An 18,679-nucleotide genomic window follows, 5' to 3' on the forward strand; every position below is an offset into this window, starting at 1 on the left:
GGCAACCTTCAAAGTCCCCAAAACAAGTCTGGCGTCACAGACAGCCTTGAAAACTTATCCCTTGCTGGACGTGGGGGAGACGCCCCCAGTCCGTCGGGTTGGCCTGCAGTTCCGCAGCTTGGCCGCAGGGGGCGGAATCTGCGGCGGCCTGGAAAACTGGCGGGGGTGGGAGGCGCCGCTCTCTCTCGGGTCAGGCTCCCGGCTCCCGGCTCTGGGCTCCAGGCTGCGGGCTGCCCGCGCCCAGCACGGAGCTGTTTCTCTAAGGACGCGCAGCCGAGGCTGAGGGGTGTAAGGACGCGGGAGGCAGTATCGTCGGATCAGCCCGCAGTCCGCAGCCCCGCCGAGCCTGGAAGCCGCCGGGATGGAGCCGCCGCTCCCGATTGGAGCCCAGCCCCTTACTGTATCCGCCTGAGAGAAGGGGGAGGGGAGGCCGCGCAGGGCGGGGGTGGGGGTCCGCGGGACTGCGGATCGCGGCGGAGGGGCTGCTAGGGGGCAATCGGGCCCCAAAGCCGAGCCGAGCGGGAGAGGGGGGCCAGCGCGGGAGGCGCTGCCTCGGACGCTGGGGAGGAAGGGTGGGCAGAGGGGCAGGAGCCTCTCGCCACCCTGCACCTCGGGTCCCCTCCTGGGCCGCGCTTGTAGAGAAGACCCTTGACTAGCGCCCGCATACTATCGAGGGTATGGAGATGAAGGGTCCTCTCCGGGAGCCCTGCGCGCTGACCCTAGTCCAGAGGAACGGGCAGTATGAGTAAGTAACCACCTGATACCCACAAAGGAGGGGAGCCTGCCATTACCTCCCAACCCCAAACCGCGACAAGCCACGCACCCTCCTCCCACTGAGGCCACGTGGGCAACAGGTTCGGCCCGGGTGTGAAGTGCCAGTGCTCTAACCACCTGGCTTTCTCCCCAAGTTTGCTCTGGCCTGTGGCTCAGGAAAGGGCTCAATGGGCAGGCAAGCAGGAAGCCTGGGTTCTTAGTTCCTGCCCCTGCAACTGACATGGGTTGTGTAATCCTGGGCTGGTCAATAAAGCTTTCTGGGTCTTAGTGTCCTCATCAGTTTAATAAAAACATGAACTGCCTTACCTTATAGCCTTTGGAGTTAACTGAGAGAATAATAAATATGAAAGTGGTTTACAAAGAAGTAAAAGTGTTGTAAAAACGCTTCATTGTTAACCTTCTCTTAATCTCATTCAACTGGTTCCTCCAGTCTCCCACCCCTTTATTCCATTTGCTTGAAGGCATATTCATTAATTCAGTCATGATTTTGTGTAGGCCAGTAACTGCTTCACTTACTGACTTGACTGCTAGAAAAAGTAATGACATGTATAGAAATGTAAACGACTTTTGGCCTTTCATCAGGGTGTGTTACCTCCCACTCTGCCTTGGACATAAGAGCTCAGTAAAGACTGTTGACTGGTTGATCAAAAGATTTTGATAAGCCATCACTATAGCTGCTGATCTCATTTCCTTGCCACTAATGTTTCATCTAAAGTATCTCTGATGACTATCCTATATAGGTAGGTCCCTATCCCTTTATGCCCCAGCCACCGCCCCTAGTTGTTGGCTGGTTTCTTGACATCAGTGAAGAATTGTCAATCACTTAAATCCTGCCATCCCCCAACAATGAATTCTGCTTAAAAACAACTTTTTTCAGCCCCTGCCTTTAGATTGTCCAGATTCAATCTTTGTCTATGCTGTCTAGTTTACAGAGAAGAAATTTCCATTAGCCTAGCCTGCCCTATTCTGAAACTCTTGGTGCCATTCAAACTGGATGTCAGCTGGTTCTATGGAAGTAGCTCTTCCCTAGATTCTGGTTGGTCAGTTCTGTTGATGTGATAAGTTCATTTTATTTTTCCCAGATTTCATCAAACTGGAAGACCAGTTTAATGAAAGTAAATTCAACAGAAAAGTGAATTGAAAAGTGGAACACCAGTACCACTTCCAAAGGCAAGAATAGAATGGGAAGATGTGAACCTTGGGCAAACCATTAAATTTTTTGTGCCTCGGTTTCCTCTTCTTTAAATTATGAGGATTAAATAAAAATAGCTACAGTGTTGAGATGACCACATCCCAGGATCTGGTCCCTTGGTTCTGTAGGTTTGGAACTGTTCGGCTGATAAGGGAACAAGCGGCTGGCCTTGAGAGAAACACCTCTTTCTATCTGGTCTCATATACTGGAAGCACTTTTAAACTTGCAGTGGTAGCTCTCCTGATTATTTTTATCTTCCCCCCTAGAGAAATCAAATTCTATGTTACAGTTCTGTATAAGTTATGAGTATAACACAAGTCACACTCAATGGCTTGATGTGTGTCAGGTACTCTTCTAAGCACTTGCATGAATTAGTTCATTTAACTCTCATGTGAGGATTGCTGTGAAATTGTAATATTATCATCGTCATCCCCTTTTCCTTGGTGTAGAAATGGAGGTTTAGAGAGGTTAAGTCATTTGTTCACAGTCAGGAAGTAACATAGCTGAGATTTAAAGCCATATAACATCTCAGAATTACATCATATCTGAGAAGTTTCTTTTGAAATCATTTATTGGCGACATTACATTATTGGAGACACCTAATACTGTCAAATCATCTGTATAATCCGTGTCTTTTGGGTGCCTTCTTTAGTTTTGTAGTTCCTGCTGTTAACCATAGGAGACATTTACTTGAGAGACTAAAATTACAATTGAAAATGACTTTATTGCACACAAGGAATCAAACACTGACATTCTTTTTTTTCAAGGTAAATAGATTATGATGCAACCTGTTGTTTCATCTTTAACCTTCCTTAAACAAATCAGAGTATTTCCTAGGGAAATATTTGTGGACTTGACTTGAATTCCCAGCTTATGTTTTTTGATTTTTTTTGGGGGGGGTCGCATTTCTTTTTTAAATTGATATTTATAACATTATGTTAGTTTCAGGTGTACAATATAATGACTTGATATTTGTATACACTTTAAAATGATCACTACCATAAGTCTTTTTCTGTCTTTGTGCCACGTGGTATGTGGGATCTTGTTTCCGGGGCTAGGGATTGAACCTGTACCCCCTGTATTGGAGGCACAGAGTCTTAACCACTGAATTGCCAGAGAAGTTCCTTCAACATTTTTTTTCTTTTGATGAGAACTTTTAAGACATATTCTCTTAACAACTTTCAAATATACAGTACATTATTATAAACTATAGTCATCATGCTATACATTACAGCCTCAGGACTTAACTATTTTCTAGCTGGACATTTGTACCTGTTGACCCCCTTCACCCATTTCACTCACCCACCCCCATCCTCTGCCTCTAACAGCTGCCAATCTGTTCTCTGGGTCTTTGAGTTCAGTATTTGGGGGTTTTGTTTTTCTGTTTCACACATGAGATCATATGGTATTTGTCTTTCTCTGACTTCTTTCATTTAGCATAATGCTCTCAAGGTCCATCCGTGTTGTCTGTTTTGTGTTGGTTTTTAACAAGACAATCCAGTTGAAACTTTACTGTTAATGTTCAACATCATTTCTGTATTACTTTACTTGGGAATTACATTGGTTTGTGTTCATTTTCCTTAAAGTAAGCTCTTTCTCGTTGACCATTATTTTGTCAGTCTTATCTAGTTTCTGGTCTACATCTGGGTTTATAGGACTCTACTCAACTCATGAACTTTGCAGTTTGAGAAGGACCTGCCCCCATATTCTTCTTTCTAATCACCTTAAACTATAAATCCCTGAAAGTTAGGCAAGTAGAATCAGAGCAGAAAAACGGCATTAGTACTTTTATTTCTCTTACTTCTATCTAAGCATTTCTTTCCCCCAAGTTACCCCTTCAAAGTTAACCAATTTGAAAAAAAAAATCAAAAAGCTAAAATGACAAGCCCCCAAAAGACAACAAAATAGAAATTAGGCCCTTCTAAAGAATGACTTCTAAAGTCAAAAGCTGACCAAGTATGTTTAGAAATTCACCTCTCTTTGTAGCTTAATTAAATGTTTATTCAACCAAAGTTATTGATCATCTATTAGGTAAGAGACAAAACTGAATATAATAGGGTCTTTGCTTTCATGGAGTTCAAATCTGAGAGATTCGCATGTAGTTTTTTGTATGTATGTATATAGTTATATATGTACCTGTAATGGAGTCTGTTAAGTGCTATATTTAAGGGACAAGCAAAGGCATGAGGCCACTAGTTCTGCCTGAGGTTACTTCGGAGGAGTTTCACAGGGGAGTTGATAGTTTGAGCTAGGTCTCAGAAGAAAAGAATAGTGCTCCTGGCTCAAAGAACCACCTGAAGAGTGATTTGGGGGAAGTTAGGAGATGTTCAGGATGACCTTTTACCAGTCAGTTACACCTTGATTCTGGACCACTAAGATTAAGTAGTAAGTGAAAATTAATATTTCAGGAATACATAGGAATTTGGAAATCTTGTGTTTCATACTGAGGGGCCAAGTTCAGTCATACTTACCAGAAATATTAGCATTAAATTGTAAACCATGATAAAAACACAGGGATATAAAAGCAATCTGGATGTGATATCTGCTACCTCATTGGTCACTGGATTATTTTGACTGATGCAGCTGGCTGGGCACCTCCTCTTACTTCTCCATGAACCTGTATACTTATTTGAAAAGATAGAATCATTCTTTGATAAAAGCCATGGGAATAAAATCAGAAAGCTAATTCATGAAATTTATAATCCATTTATTCAACAAACGTGAGGGACTGCTACATGCCAGGTGTTGTACTAGGTGCTAGAAATACTGTGGTGAAAAGACAGCCATAGTCCCTTCTCTCATGGTCTTCACACCTAACTGTTAGTTCTTCACTCTGGTATGCGTAATCTGAAGGTGTGTGCACTATAACTCATGCTCTTAAAATTGTAAACTGTTTTTAGGACATAGACTGTGTTCTCCATGGCACTGAACTGTGGGTATTCAGGTACTGATCATCACTAATATCCTTTTAGACCTCAAGCAATATCTACCATGATTCTCAGATCCAGGGAACAAGATCCAACAAGTCCAATAAATACAGACTAGATTTGTATAACAATACAGCAATGTATTTTGTTGTTAAATTTTTTTTTTTAGTTTTTCAGTATCTATTCGTTGATTCATTCTTCTGTTTCCTAGGCTAATAATCCGGTTGCACAAGAAGGAACAGCGTGTTCAAGATATCATTCCTATAAATAGCCACTTCAGATGTGTTCAAGGTACTAGCTTTAATTGCTTAGTTAGTTTTATAATGTTTTTTCCTTCGGTCATTATCTCATTGTATAATATCATACATCTTTAAATTTGTCACTGCACATAAAATGAAATGCATTACCCTCTGTAAATAATCTACCATTGAGAAGATGATAAATTCTTTGTCTAAGAGTACTGAAGGATTATATTGAAATATATATATTCTCACCTGCCACCCTGGCTAGGGTTAGAGATAGATGTGGTCTGTTACCTATGTAGGTAGTCTTTTATGCTGATGAACCTATATGTAGATTTTAATCACATTCTTGGGCTTAACTGATAAACTGCTCATTGTAAACTATCAAGGTCACTTCTATTCACATGCATTCAGCACTTTCTCCCCACACTATTTTAAATTAAAACATTTGGCAACACGCCTTGCCAGATTGTAGTACCTTACACTCAATTGTGCTGATTCTCAAACCTTGACATTGGTGAATCATAAGAAAATCAACTCTTGGGAGGAAATACTTGGCTTCCTGCCTTCAAATTTGGGGAAAGGGAACAGAAAATCTGTTGTTTCATCTGCTACAATGAGACTCAAAAAATTGGGAGGTTTGTGTAGGAGGTGTTGCTTCTGTCATTTCACATTGCCCTAGAAAGGAAATTGATTATTAGAGAACAAATGCATTATGTTTCCGGTGGCTCCATTGGCTTATCAGACAGGCATTCTGTGTCGGCTACAGCTTCTTGGAAAACTTGAATCTTGCCTTGCATAAATTCTTTCTTAAACTACATGCAACTTTTTTGATCACAAAAGTAATATATGTACTGTAAAAAGTTGGGAAAGAGCAGAAAATTATAAAGGAAATAAGTAAAGTCAACGTCCTTCAGAGATAAATACCTAACAGTTTCCTTTTTTCTACACATGTAACTTTTAGGGTCGGTGGAGCTCATATGTATGTGTTTTTTGTCCATTCCATTTGCTATCATGTTTTGAGTGCTTTGACATGCTATTAATAGTTGTATACTATTCAGTTTTATGAGTGACCTCTACTGTAGTTATTCCCTGTGTTTGACATTTGAGTTATTTTTTGTTAGTATAAATAATGAATCTTCCTGCATGTCTCTTACTTCCTTAGAATTTATTCCTATAAGTAGAAATACTAAGTGGGCATGACTTTTTAAGAGAGCATGTATTAAGAATTAAAAATACCCACTGTGAATAGAATCCATATTGTGTAGTAGAATGAAGTCTTTTATTTAGCCTGCCCTGTGTAAGAGAGACATTGAAGGAGGCACCTGCGTGCCAAAATAAGTTACTGTGGTCACCTCACTTCTGATAGCATAGTGCTTTTTGTTACATACTCAGCCCTTTAAGGAGGAGAAAAGCCAAAGACAATGATGTTAGTATCCTATTAACTCTATACCTTCTTTGTGCTACTTCTAGAATCTCTTTTACCCTGTTTCTCTTGGTATTGTCTTTAATAAGAAATAGATGGCAGATTGCTAGGTTGGAATCTAGGAAAATTTGTGTGCATGCACACAGTAATCCTCATGACAAAAGGAACAGATACCTCCTTGAGTTTTCACATCCTTTCTGTTTCCCAACCTGTACATCTATCTTGAAAAATCTATGAGTACTTGGGTTTTAAAGAATTAAAGTTACCAAAGAGCAGTTGTGAATTAATACCTCTGTCTTGAAGCACTGTTGTCCCTTGCTTCATTCATCATGCTAGTAAAAGTATTGAGACTATTCTCTAATATTAGACAACTTGGGGCATTATCAGTTCTTCTGTTGCACCTGAATAATGGAGCCAAATTACAATCCAGGCAAGTGAGGGAGCTAGAAAAGGCTGAGACTACTCCTGGCCAACGTGGATCCAGACTCATCCCAAGGAGTCAGTGCCTGCGTGCTCAGTTGCTCTTTACGACCCCAGACTGCAACCTGCCAGGCTCTGTCCATGGAATTTTCCAGGCAAGGATACTGGAGTGGGTTGCCATTTCCTCCTCCAGGAAGGAGTCAGTACCCAGAGGGAGTACCCAGAGATTAACCAGCCAGGAGGGTCTGACAGGTGCCAATGGCCAAATCCAGGAAAGTCCAAGAGGAAGTGATGAGTTGGATCTAGACACTAGAGGTAAGGGAGGAAGTCTAGGTGAGCCATGGAGAGAAAATAGAACTTTGAACTTGACCCGTTTTATACTTGTTGGGTGTGGTAAGCCTTAGACCCACAAGTGTTAATGGTAGCCTGAAGATAACTTCAAGTATTCTGTGTTCCTGTATGGGGCAGGGGTGGAGGTAATGAGGTCATTGGAAAATTTTCAGAGACTAGATTTGAGTTAAGAAAGTAATTTACCTCTAGGCTTTTGGGGTCACTTTCTTGGCTTTTTATAAGAATTATCTAAATGATACAGTTAGATTATATTAAGTTAGTGTGTTATAGTTGAGGGGAATTAAACTCACCTTCACTTGAATTAACATGTTATATTCCCTACTATTGTCATTGCTTGATTTGCTTTGAGGAATTCCATGTGATTACTTGTTCAATGCATTTTTGTTTTAGTTGAATTGCTTATAATCTTTAGGACACAGTGCTATTAAAATCCCCCTTTAAAAGTGCTAAACAAAAAAGCAAAGGATTGTTTTTAATGTGTTCTAAAACCTAGTAGTGGTGATTGAAAGAAGTAGTTAGGTTTGTACTTCTTTGGATTATAATGAATGGTTTTCTCTTCCCTGATCCTATTCTTCTTTTCCTTTAGAAGCAGAAGAAACTCTTTTAATTGACATAGCTTCAAACAGTAAGTATCTTTCTGAATGGAGTTGATTTTCATTCAACAAATATGTACTTGAAGACCCACTGTATGTAAGACACCTTTTTTGCACAACTTTTATCTTACCTTTTTATCTTATATTCTCTATTTTCATAAGGCAGCCATACAAATTAGTATTGCCTCCCCAAAACACTTAGCCTACGCTTAAGAAAAAGCAGGTGGCTGGCAAGAGTCTTTAAAAAGTTGAAAACGTGATCTGCTTTTCTGATGCTGAACTTCTTTGAGATACCAGTTTTTTGTTGCTATCAGTTAAGTCATTCCTGTGGAGTAGGAAATTGTAGGAAGGGCCGTAGAGTGTTTAAGGCACAAAAGGTTTATGAGGTTTTTTTAACTGCTATTATGTTTTAAGCTTTTTTCCCCTACCTACTTTTGATTTTTACATGTTAAATCATAATGTTTCCCTTAATTTATTATATTATTTGGGAGGCTACAGAGTCCCTTGTGTACCAGGGAAGTCTTTTTTTTTTTTTCTTAAAATAATTTTGGTCTTTTATTTAAGACCGTCTTCTCAAGGCATTTCTTTATCAGAGAGAACATGGTCTTCCTTCTCACTGTTTCCGTTCTCGCATTTTTTATCTGTTTGAAACAAATCATCTTAGACTTTCTGTGCAAGCTGTTCTCCATTTATCATTTAAAATTGTGCTTTGTTAACATGGGGAGGAAAAATTGGGCACTCTAATGCTACTGTATCTACTCTGTGGTTGCCGTGGGAAAGAGTATATGACGACATGAATCCAAATCAAATGGGGTGCTTTATCTCTTGGTTGAGTCCTTGGATGCCTGGGACTTGGCCCTTAGCTTGGGGCTATCAGTTCATACATAATTTTGCTTAGATATAGTCCCTGTCCTTGGCACTATTATTTTGTATTACACAGTTTAGGTACTTCTTCTGATTTGGATTTTATTATTCTTTCCTTTGGTCATAAATTTTGGAAGTCTTAAGGGCTGATCCTAAAAGGCTAAGCACATCCAACTTCTAGCTTCTACTGCAGATATCCAGGAGAGCAAGTAACCTAATATCTATGTCTTACTGTACTTAAAAAGGAGAAGGTAAGAGCAATACTAATAAAGCAAAATGTGAGCAAAGTTTGTTCAGCAGTGACTCACATTGGTGCTGAAATCTTCTGAAATTAGATACCTAAATGTCCTGTTCTTAGTATGGAAATAGGTATTTCCATAGCTGAAAAGTTAAACTGAGCTGTGCCTTTTTTCTTACAAACACCTAATTTATGACGTTGGTTTAGTTGGCCTCTCCTTCGTGGAAATTAACCATGTGTTGCTGTGTCCAGAGTTCAAGTTACTAGATTATATGGGAAGGAGTTAAGTAACCACTTGAAAAAAATCCTTCATTTCTGCCTATTTATTAATATTTGTACTGAAACTAGGTTTTTTCTTGATCCTTAGGCTTCACAGATAAACCTTTAGAGCACACAATATGTTGCTGGAGAAGACCTTGGGTTTGTTAAGCAAGGCTGATTTTACTGAAACTTTGTTTTCCCACTGTCTGGATGTTGGTATTAAACATTTTAAAATGTTTTTTCTGATTATAGAGACAATACATCCTTCATTAGGTACAATTTGTAAAGTTCAGGAAAGTTTAAAGTATCAAATTAAAATTACACTCCTGTGACCTAGAGATCACCACTGTAATTAACATTTTTATGTATCTCTTTCCAGTCCTTTACTTATATTTTTACATAATTGGAATCCTAATATATAGTTTTTATCCTGCATTTTCATTTAACAGATATTGTGACCTTTCCCATATCATTTAAAATAGTTTAAATGATTTTTAATGGCTAACATTTCACCATAGATATGCACCAAATTTTGTTAATTTAACTCCTTTGTAAAATTCAGTCACTGTCAAGGAACATGGTATATCTCTGCTTACCGAGGTTCTATCTCTCAGTAACACATTGTGGTTTCTTCATAGATAGCAAATATTTGTAGGTTAAGTATTTTTTGATGGATTTTTTTTTTGCTGCTATTGTCAGTGGAACTTTTTTTTTTTGGAAGCTTTTTTCTCTTCTATTGCTTACTACTAGTATACAGAGCAGCTGTTGGCTTTTAGATATTTATCTTTTATCCAGCCACTTTACAGAATTTTATTTTGGGGGAGCCTTTTATTTTCTTTTTTGGTTTTGATAGCCCTAGTCATCTGCAAATAATAGTTTTGTGTCTTTGTAGTAGCTATACCTGGAGAAGGCAATGGCAACCCACTCCAGTATTCTTGCCTGGAGAATCCCAGGGACGGGGGAGCCTGATGGGCTACCATGTATGGGTCGCACAGAGTTGGACACGACTGAAGCAACTTAGCAGCAGCAGTAGCTATTAGTTTTGATTCCTATCTCATTATACCAACAAGAATTTGGAGGTCAACGTTAAATGATGATGATGATGACATTTTATGTTTAGCTCCTGATTCCAGTGAGAATGCCTCAAGTGGTGCTTCACTGTTGAGGACATTATTGCTTATTGATTTGATAGTTTTATTTTTAAAAAATGTTAAGAAACTGCATATATTTCAAATTTGTATGAGTTTATTTAATTTTTTTGGCCATGGCATATGGGCATGTGGGATCCTAAATCCCCAGCCAGGGATTGAACCCACGCCCCCTGCAGTGGAAGCATGGAGTCTCAACAACTGGACCACCAGGGAAGTCCTTTGTGTTTTTAAAATGATGAATATATATTAAATTTTATCAAATGTCTTTTTAGTATGTATAGAGATGATTCTGTTGTTCTTCCTTTTTTGACCTATTGATGGACAGTATGATACTAATTCCCTAATACTGAGCCCTCTTTTATTCATTCTTCAACAAATATTTGTAGAGTGCCTTCTATTTGCCAGGCACTATTCTAAGTGTTGCACAATCGGTAGAAAACAACATAGATAAGGTTGCTGCTCCTGCTTTGGTTCTTGCTTCTGTGCTATTTGGTACTAGTGTCACATTGATGGCTATAATCCATTAATCCTTTCCATAAGCTTATGAATACCTCTTATGTGCCAGGCACTATGCTCTAGGGATACAGGGAAAAGCAGCATAGGCATGGTACCTCATGAAACGTAGTTCAAGAAATAGCTTTTAAACTGGTAATGTATGGTTACATAGTTACAGGGTTGTTGTTTTTTTTTTTTTTCCCCCTTGGCTTCATCACCCACAGCTTGTGGGATCTTAGTTCCCTAACTCGGGATTGAATCTAGGCCCTCTACAGCAGAACCCTGGAGTCCTAACCACTGGACTGCCAGGGAAGTCCTGATAGTTGCAGTTTTGATAAATACTATCAGGGAGAAATACAGAGAGTTGATAAGACTAAATTAGTCAAGGTCCTCAGGGAAGGCCTCTTTGAAGAAGTGACTTTTAAATTGAGACCAGAGGGGATAAGTAAAAGGTGAAAATGGGGAAGAGAAGATTCCAGGAACGTCATGGGCATAGGTCCCAAATTGGGAAGTAGCTTGATACTTTCTTTGAAATGAAAGAAGGCCAGGATGCCTGAAATAAGTCTCAGGCACTAAGGTAGGCCAGGCTAGGACCAGATCCAGTAGAATTGTAAGCCATGATGAGGAATCTGGATTTTTAGAGTTTAAAAACTGAAAGAATATGAAGGATTTTATGCCTGTGTTGGGTTGCCAGGAGGCTCTTTCAGTGGTTTAAGCTAGAGTGCTAGAGAGTCTGGTGGCAGTAAGAATGGAGAGAAGTAGACAGATATGATAAATGATTTTGAAGAGTAAATCAACAGAGGTTGGTGTGGGGGTAGGGGGTAAGCTGAAGAGAAGTTGTCAAGGATGAATCCTAGGTTTCTGGCATGAATGTGGTTGGTGGTACCATTTGCAGAAATAAGAACATTGCAAGAGGAATGAGTTTTCCTGGGGTTTTAGCTATGTTTACTTTGAAATTTCTTTGAGACATTTCAGTGTAGATGATAAATTGGCAGTTGAATGTATACATCTGAAGCTCAGAAGTAAGGTCTGGGTCACTAGCACAAAGAGGGTATTTGAAACCATAGGAGATGATGTAATTGTATTGTATAGCTGTGCTATCAGTTATAGTAGCCACTAGTCATTTGTGCCTATTTAAATTAATTAGAACAAAATTAGAAAATCAATTCCTCAGTTGCACTAGTCACATTTCAAGTACTCATTAGCCACATGGGGTCATTGTTTACCATATTGCACAGTGTAGTTATACAGCATGTCCATCATCACAGGAAGTCCTATTGGACAGTGCTGATACAGAGTGAAGAAAAAGGTTTAGGATTGAACTCACTCTACTTTTTAAAGTTTGGGTAGAGGAGAAGATACTTCAAAGGGCACTAAAAATTAGTGACCAAAGAGAGAGAAATTAGATGAGTATGGTGTCATAGAAGCCTTTTAAAGAGACTATTTCAAGGAGGGATCAACTGTTGATTTCTGCTGATAGATCTGATAGTATGACTGAAGAATATCCATTGAATTTAGCAATATGGAGATTATTGGTGACCTTAACAAAGCAATTTCAGAGGGGTAGTGGGAGCCAAAGTCACATTGGAGTGGATTAAAGAGCAAAATGGAAGGTGAGCAAGTAGTAACTTAACTATGTGTCTTTCAAAGCTTGACTGCAGAGGGGAATATAGAGATGAACTGGAGTTGGAGGAGGATATGGGGTCCAGGAAGGTCTTTTGTTTTAAATGAGAAGTTAGAGCAAGATTTATTTAAATGCTGATAAGAAGGAGACTATGAGGGAGAGGTTGAAGATACTGAGGGGAGGTGTCTAGAGAATGATAGAGAGGGTAAGATTCCTGAGAGAACCCAAGGGGTTGTAATTCCTCTGATCTTCTTCCTTGTACCAGAAGGGAAAGAAGATGAATAGAGATACAGGTAGGTTTTATATGATGGCTTCCATTTCCTTTGAAGTATGAGGTAAAGCAGTCTGCTTGGAAGAAAAGAGCTTGAGAAGAGTGGGATTCAAAGACTGACGATAAATGTGAAGTTGTGAATTGTTTTTCCAGATAGTAGTGGGAGACAAGTTGACTATGGAAACTTAGACTGATTCCTATCATACAGGGCTCTGTTGAGGTTAGCAGTCAATTTATAATGGGGTGTGTGTGTGCTTGTGTATCTGATTTTACTCCCTCAGATATAAGTACAGAGAACGCAGTTAGTTGGATTTCTGAGTGTTGAAAGTTAGCCAGGTAGGCATTAGCCAGAACACAGTGAGTGGTAAGGCAGTTCTGGGTTTTTGCAACTGAGTGAAATGATGGCTTCTGTTTGACAAAAAGGAAAGCAAAGGGCTTCCTGGTGGCTCAGTAGTAAAGAATCTGCCTGCCATTACAGGAGCTTCAGGAGACATGAGTTCAATCCTGGGGTCGGGAAAATTCCCTGGAAGAGGAAATGGCAACCTACTCTAGTATTCTTGCTGAGAAAATTTCTTAAGCACAGTTGCAGGGTTAATGCCCTCGCAAAGAAAGGGGGGGGAGGGTAGTGAAAGCAAGAGAGAGTGAATGAATACTGAGAAAGTGAAGGGATCAGTGTGTCAGAGGTTCCCCTAAGAGCAGGTAAGTGGCAAGGAGTTCAGAGTGGGTATTTGAATTAAAGATTTATGAGGTGATGGTGTTTCTGTGACAAAAGATCCAGGGTATAACTGAGTAGTCCCAGTAAGACTGAGGGAGTAGGTGGCTGAGGTGGAGGGGCAAGGTCGTTGGATGAGGAAGTTGAAGGTGTTGACTGAGTTTTTGGTGCTAATTTTGAAGGGATGCAAAATTAAAGCAAAAGTGTGAGTTGAGAGGAAGTCTTATGAATCAGACCTGGATTCAGAAATTTCTGGGAGGTTGGTACATGGTCTCATGGAGGAGGGAAGGGAAAGCGCTGGCATAGTCCAGTGGGTGAGCCTCAAAGGAGAAGGGATTTTTCCTGAGGGAGGAGGAGAGGGAATGGTCTGGAGATGGCATTAGGACAAATAAGGACACCAGTCTTAAATTACATAGCGTGTGAGAGACTATAAATAGCCTCTACTTCGGAGGGCCACAGGGGGAGCTACTCTCAGGGGCCAGCCAGTTTGCAGGTGACTGGTTTTCTGGATGCACTAGATCACCTGGGGGAGTGTTTTTAGAAACTGCCAGGGTCTGGGCTTCACCCCCAGAAATTCTGTTTGCTTGGCCTGGGGTGGGGCCCAAGTGTCAGTATTTCCTGAAAGTGCCTCTGGTAATTCTGATGCTCCCTGAGTTGAGAACTACTGAGAGATTCAGGGAGTATTCAGAGAAGTTGAGGAAAGAGGAGTGTTAGCTGATTTCAGAGGCCAGAAGGGCTGGCAGGGAAGAGAGTAGACAGTTGGGTGGAGGGGGTAATTTGTTCTCTTTCCCATGCAACATGGTGAGAGAGCATCTAGTGTTTTTTGTTTTGTAAGCAGTTTCTGGAATCTTCTGTTAAATGGGTCAGTTTATTTTTTTAAACTTGCTAAAATGTATCTTTCAAGATCCTGGAACAGAGAGAACACATGTTCCTGTTCTAAGTTTCTGTCCGATACAAACTGCTCTTTTTTTTTCTACTTTTAATATAAATTATCAGAGAAAGAGAGGACTATTTGTGTCCTGAAGGAGGTTTTCCCTGTATCTTGAAGGCAGTTCTAATTGACAGTCCTTATTCATGCCCTTTTTTTCTCCTTACAGTGGCAGCCTCATTAATTTTCTTATTGCTGGTCCTCTTGCATGCTTTTTTCCCCCATTTTAATCCTCTATGTTTACCTCTTTCTTCTGATCACTAAATCTGTGTATATAGAAACGTAAAGAAATGCAAAGAAAGAGTCAAAGATTCAGAAGTGGATTTCTACCATAAGATACTACGATTTTCATTTCATTTTCTCATCTCTGTTATTTACAAGTGTGAAAGAGTCCAGTTCTATAGTCATTAAATGCCTTCTGTCTGTGAAGTCTGATGTCATTATTATCAATAAAGTAACTGATGAGCCCAGTTTGCCTGGGGCTTTCCTGGTCTTAGCTTTAGAAGTCTTGAGTCCTAAGAAGCCCTTCTGTCCCAGACAACCCCGGGAGAACATTGAGAGTGTTGTGTTGGGTAAACCTTATGTGAAACCTCTCTTGCCCTCAAAGAGCTTATAGTTTCTAGGGCCATGAGAAAGCAGTATGTGTAATAAACCAGTTAAAATAAGAATATAAACAAGGACCTGGGTTTCCTGGATCACCATAGCCAGACAGTTGATACAGATGGTATATGTAAGGCTTTAGAAAAGGGGAGACAGTATGTTATATACATAAGAAACTGAAGTCCTAGGTAACTTTGCTTCTAATTACACTGTTTTCCAATTGGCTATACTTGAACCAGAACACTCATGGACATGGGTCATTATATTATTTTTGTGAGTTTTTTCAAGATGTAGATTTTTTACTGGAGGTAAATGAGGTATGGATGCTTCTTTTCAGAATAATTCAAGCAGCTCCCATTATGCTTTTCTTTTTTACTTAGCTTATAAATTCAGTTGCCTGAGTACAGTCTGTACCTAAGGAACAAACCATCCTATTTCCGTTTTTCCCTTCACACTTCAGAGATTCATATTATGTGATTTGGATTTGAAGTGGTAGGAATTTCCAGCTAGGAGCTGTGAGGGAGGTGGTTGGGGAATTGATCTTTTGCTAGAATTTGAAGGTTCCTACAGTGACATATGAGCAACATATCAGAATGTAGGAAACTATGATTTTATTATGCATCATGTCACTATATTGGGCTGCTCATTTACACAGTTCATTAGCCTACATTAAATTTTTCTCTGCATCACCCCCAATACCACCACCACAACGAATCCCTTGATCTTATAGGTATGCTTCATACATTAGAGGTCTGGAATGTTTGCTATCTGGATCTTCTTCTATTAAATTGGTAAGTTAAAAATATGATCCCAAGAAAACATTATATGTATATGGATTTCTATTCTTTTTAGGTGGCTGCAAAATTCGGATTCAAGGGGACTGGACCAGAGAGCGACGCTTTGAAATCCCTGATGAGGATCACTGTGTGAAGTTCGTCTCAGAAGTCCTTGCTGCTCAGGAAGGTGACTCAAACCTCAGCAGTTTTCTTTCTATTTGTATGGGACATGCATACAGAGACAGATGGCTGTTAGCAGAGTACCTTGCCCATGGAGCCTTGATAGGTGATTTTTTTTGTTGTTCAGGAATGACCCCAGGGATAGGTTAGGGTAAGTCTATTCAGCTTTAAGGACCCTGAGTCAGTTTCCAGAATCTTCTGTTTCTTGCCATGGCCAGCTTACTGCAGACAGTAATCCTCCTCCAGCCCCAGATGGTCCCAGAGCTGCTCTCCTTTTCTTAGTCTCTTCCTTTGTGTTCAGGAATGGTGCTAAGTGAATGGCCTTTGGTGGTGGTGGTGGTTTAGTTGCTAAGTCGTGCCTGACTGTTGCAACCCCATGGACTGTAGCCTGCCAGGCTCCTCTTTTGGTTATGGTAAGTTCCATTCAGTGGAATGGTTGTTTCACTCTATGACCCCTATCTCTCCAGCTCAGTCACAGCTTCTTGTTCCAGACCAAAAGGAGTCATCCAGCTGGTACCAGAAATTAGACACTAAGGACAACTCTTCTGTTTTTTCAGGTACTGAAAAGATTCTTTTTTTTCCCCTGGTTGCTATGATGATTGCAGAGTCAGTAGATTTTACCTCGGCAGATAAGATAGTGTGGGGTAATGTCAATGTCAGATACCTTCTCCTGTGGAGTGGTTTTGGAATCTGTACTCACCACCTCATGTTCAGTCCTGTTACTTTCTGTGGCACATTAGCTCTTTTGGAGCCAGCTTAGCAGATGGGTAAAAAATGCAGACTCCAGAGGCAGACTGCCTGGGTTTGAATCACAGCTCTCTGACTTCCTAGTTATATGACCTTGGTCAAGTTACTTTGACATCTCTGAGCTTCTGTTTCTTTTTCTGTAACTTAGGAAGATTTTTTAATAGCACCTATCTCATGGGGGGGTCTTTGTGACGATTAAATGAGATAGTGATATAATCCCTAATTATCAACCAGGCATTGTGCTAAAAGTATATAAATACTCGCTCTTTTAGTCACATTCCAAGTTAATGTAACTTACTAGTTATGTTTATCATTCTAGTTAATATGTCAGTGGTTCAGGGACAAATGTGCTTCTTCCCCTAGCTACGTTATCACTGTTCGTATACCTTTCTGTTTGGTAACGCTGCTGAGCAAATAGGGGTCAGACCAAAACCGCTGACCAAAGCAAAGTCCTATCTATCCTGAACAAGTTGGATGTTATCTTCCCCCGCTTTGACTCTGGGTTCTGCATCCTTCAGGGCTTCTTGGATTTGAGGATAATTTTTCATCTATGAATTTGGACAAGAAAATCAATTTGCAGAATCAGCCTATAGGGGTTCACCGGGAACCTCCACCCCCACCCCCTTCAGTGAATAGAATGTAAGTCCTGTGTTGAAACAGATTTCCCATGTGTGAGACTTCCCTGGTGAAGGCAGTTTCACTTCTGAATTGCTCATTTATTTGCTAGGCTTCCACGTGAAAAAGAAGCTTCTAACAAGGAACCCCCCAAAGTGACCAACACCATGCGGAAGCTCTTTGTACCAAACACCCAGTCTGGACAGCGGGAGGGTCTCATCAAACACATCCTGGCAAAGCGAGAAAAAGAATATGTCAACATTCAGACTTTCAGGTTAGTCTCTCTTCTACTTAAGGAGGTGAAACATTAGTTACCTTAGTTGGTATAGAAAAAATATTCTTTTGGTATTTAAGATATTAGTGTAATTAGCTTATTTCAGAATAAAAGCATAATAAAAAAGAATGGTGAGCTGATTCAAGCGCTTGTCTTTTTGCGGTCAGTAACCTACATATCCGCGATAATGCAAATGCTACAATTTCCCTTGGATTTTCTAATTACTAATAATACCACATCTACTAATACTATCCACTCTTAGAGAACGAAATCAAGCTCACATGTACTAGAGAATTGTCTCCTAGCACATTCCATAAGCAGGTGTGTTTATCTATCTGACCTGCTGAATTTCTTTTTGCCAGTACTGGCAAATTAAGTCCACTGTTACCGCTAGACCTTAATTTTCATTTTCCTACTTTGGTAAGTTAACTAAACGAAGTTTCACCCAATCCTCTTGATTGGGAGGCCTATCTTGAATTCTTTCCTCTATTATATTTTTCATTTCATTTTTACTTGTTGATATCCTCTTTCTTGGATTCACTGTGTGTGGCGTGTGGAATGGTGTAGTGTGCCGTGTATCTCGATGTGCAGAGCAGCAACGTTTTTCTTTGTTATTTGCGAACAGCATGTACTCTTTTAGTCCAAGATTCCAGTCCCATCTGCTATCCCATTATGCCTCATTTATTCTAATTCAGTCATGACTATATCCCTGTGCTGAAGCCTCCAGTTCTTCAGATTCCCCAGGATGCTTATATTTGTATGTAAACAGTTAAGACAGTCATGAGTTTTCCCTTCTGCTTTCCCCCTTAATACTATATCTGTCTCAACAGAATTTCCTCCACAGATGTCCTTCTAATCCTTCAAGAAGTGAGTTTTTGGATTTAACTATGGTTCCTTATGGAACAGTTATCCATATTAGACATCCTTACAGAGTGAAGATACCTCTTTCCCATCCAGAAGCTCTCCCTTCAAATATGTTTGGATGGAATGTAAGAGGAAGGAAATGTGGTAGAGCCGT

General features: G+C 40.1%; 1 protein-coding gene across 2 annotated transcripts in view; it reads left to right on the forward strand.

Annotated features, from left to right (window-relative positions):
- Positions 1–213: 213 nt before the first annotated feature.
- Positions 214–18,679, forward strand: part of OCRL (OCRL inositol polyphosphate-5-phosphatase) — a 48,043-nt gene continuing 29,577 nt past the window's right edge. For both annotated transcript variants that reach the window (XM_070290797.1, XM_070290798.1), the window contains exons 1-8: positions 214–400; positions 675–745; positions 5,105–5,184; positions 7,919–7,957; positions 15,922–16,032; positions 16,493–16,582; positions 17,291–17,411; positions 17,500–17,661. In XM_070290797.1, the coding sequence (XP_070146898.1) occupies positions 362–400; positions 675–745; positions 5,105–5,184; positions 7,919–7,957; positions 15,922–16,032; positions 16,493–16,582; positions 17,291–17,411; positions 17,500–17,661 (713 nt within the window). In that variant the 5' untranslated portion in view covers positions 214–361. The remainder of the gene's footprint in view (positions 401–674; positions 746–5,104; positions 5,185–7,918; positions 7,958–15,921; positions 16,033–16,492; positions 16,583–17,290; positions 17,412–17,499; positions 17,662–18,679) is intronic.

Source organism: Ovis canadensis, chromosome X (assembly GCF_042477335.2).
Source record: "Ovis canadensis isolate MfBH-ARS-UI-01 breed Bighorn chromosome X, ARS-UI_OviCan_v2, whole genome shotgun sequence".
Lineage (NCBI taxonomy): Eukaryota > Metazoa > Chordata > Mammalia > Artiodactyla > Bovidae > Ovis > Ovis canadensis.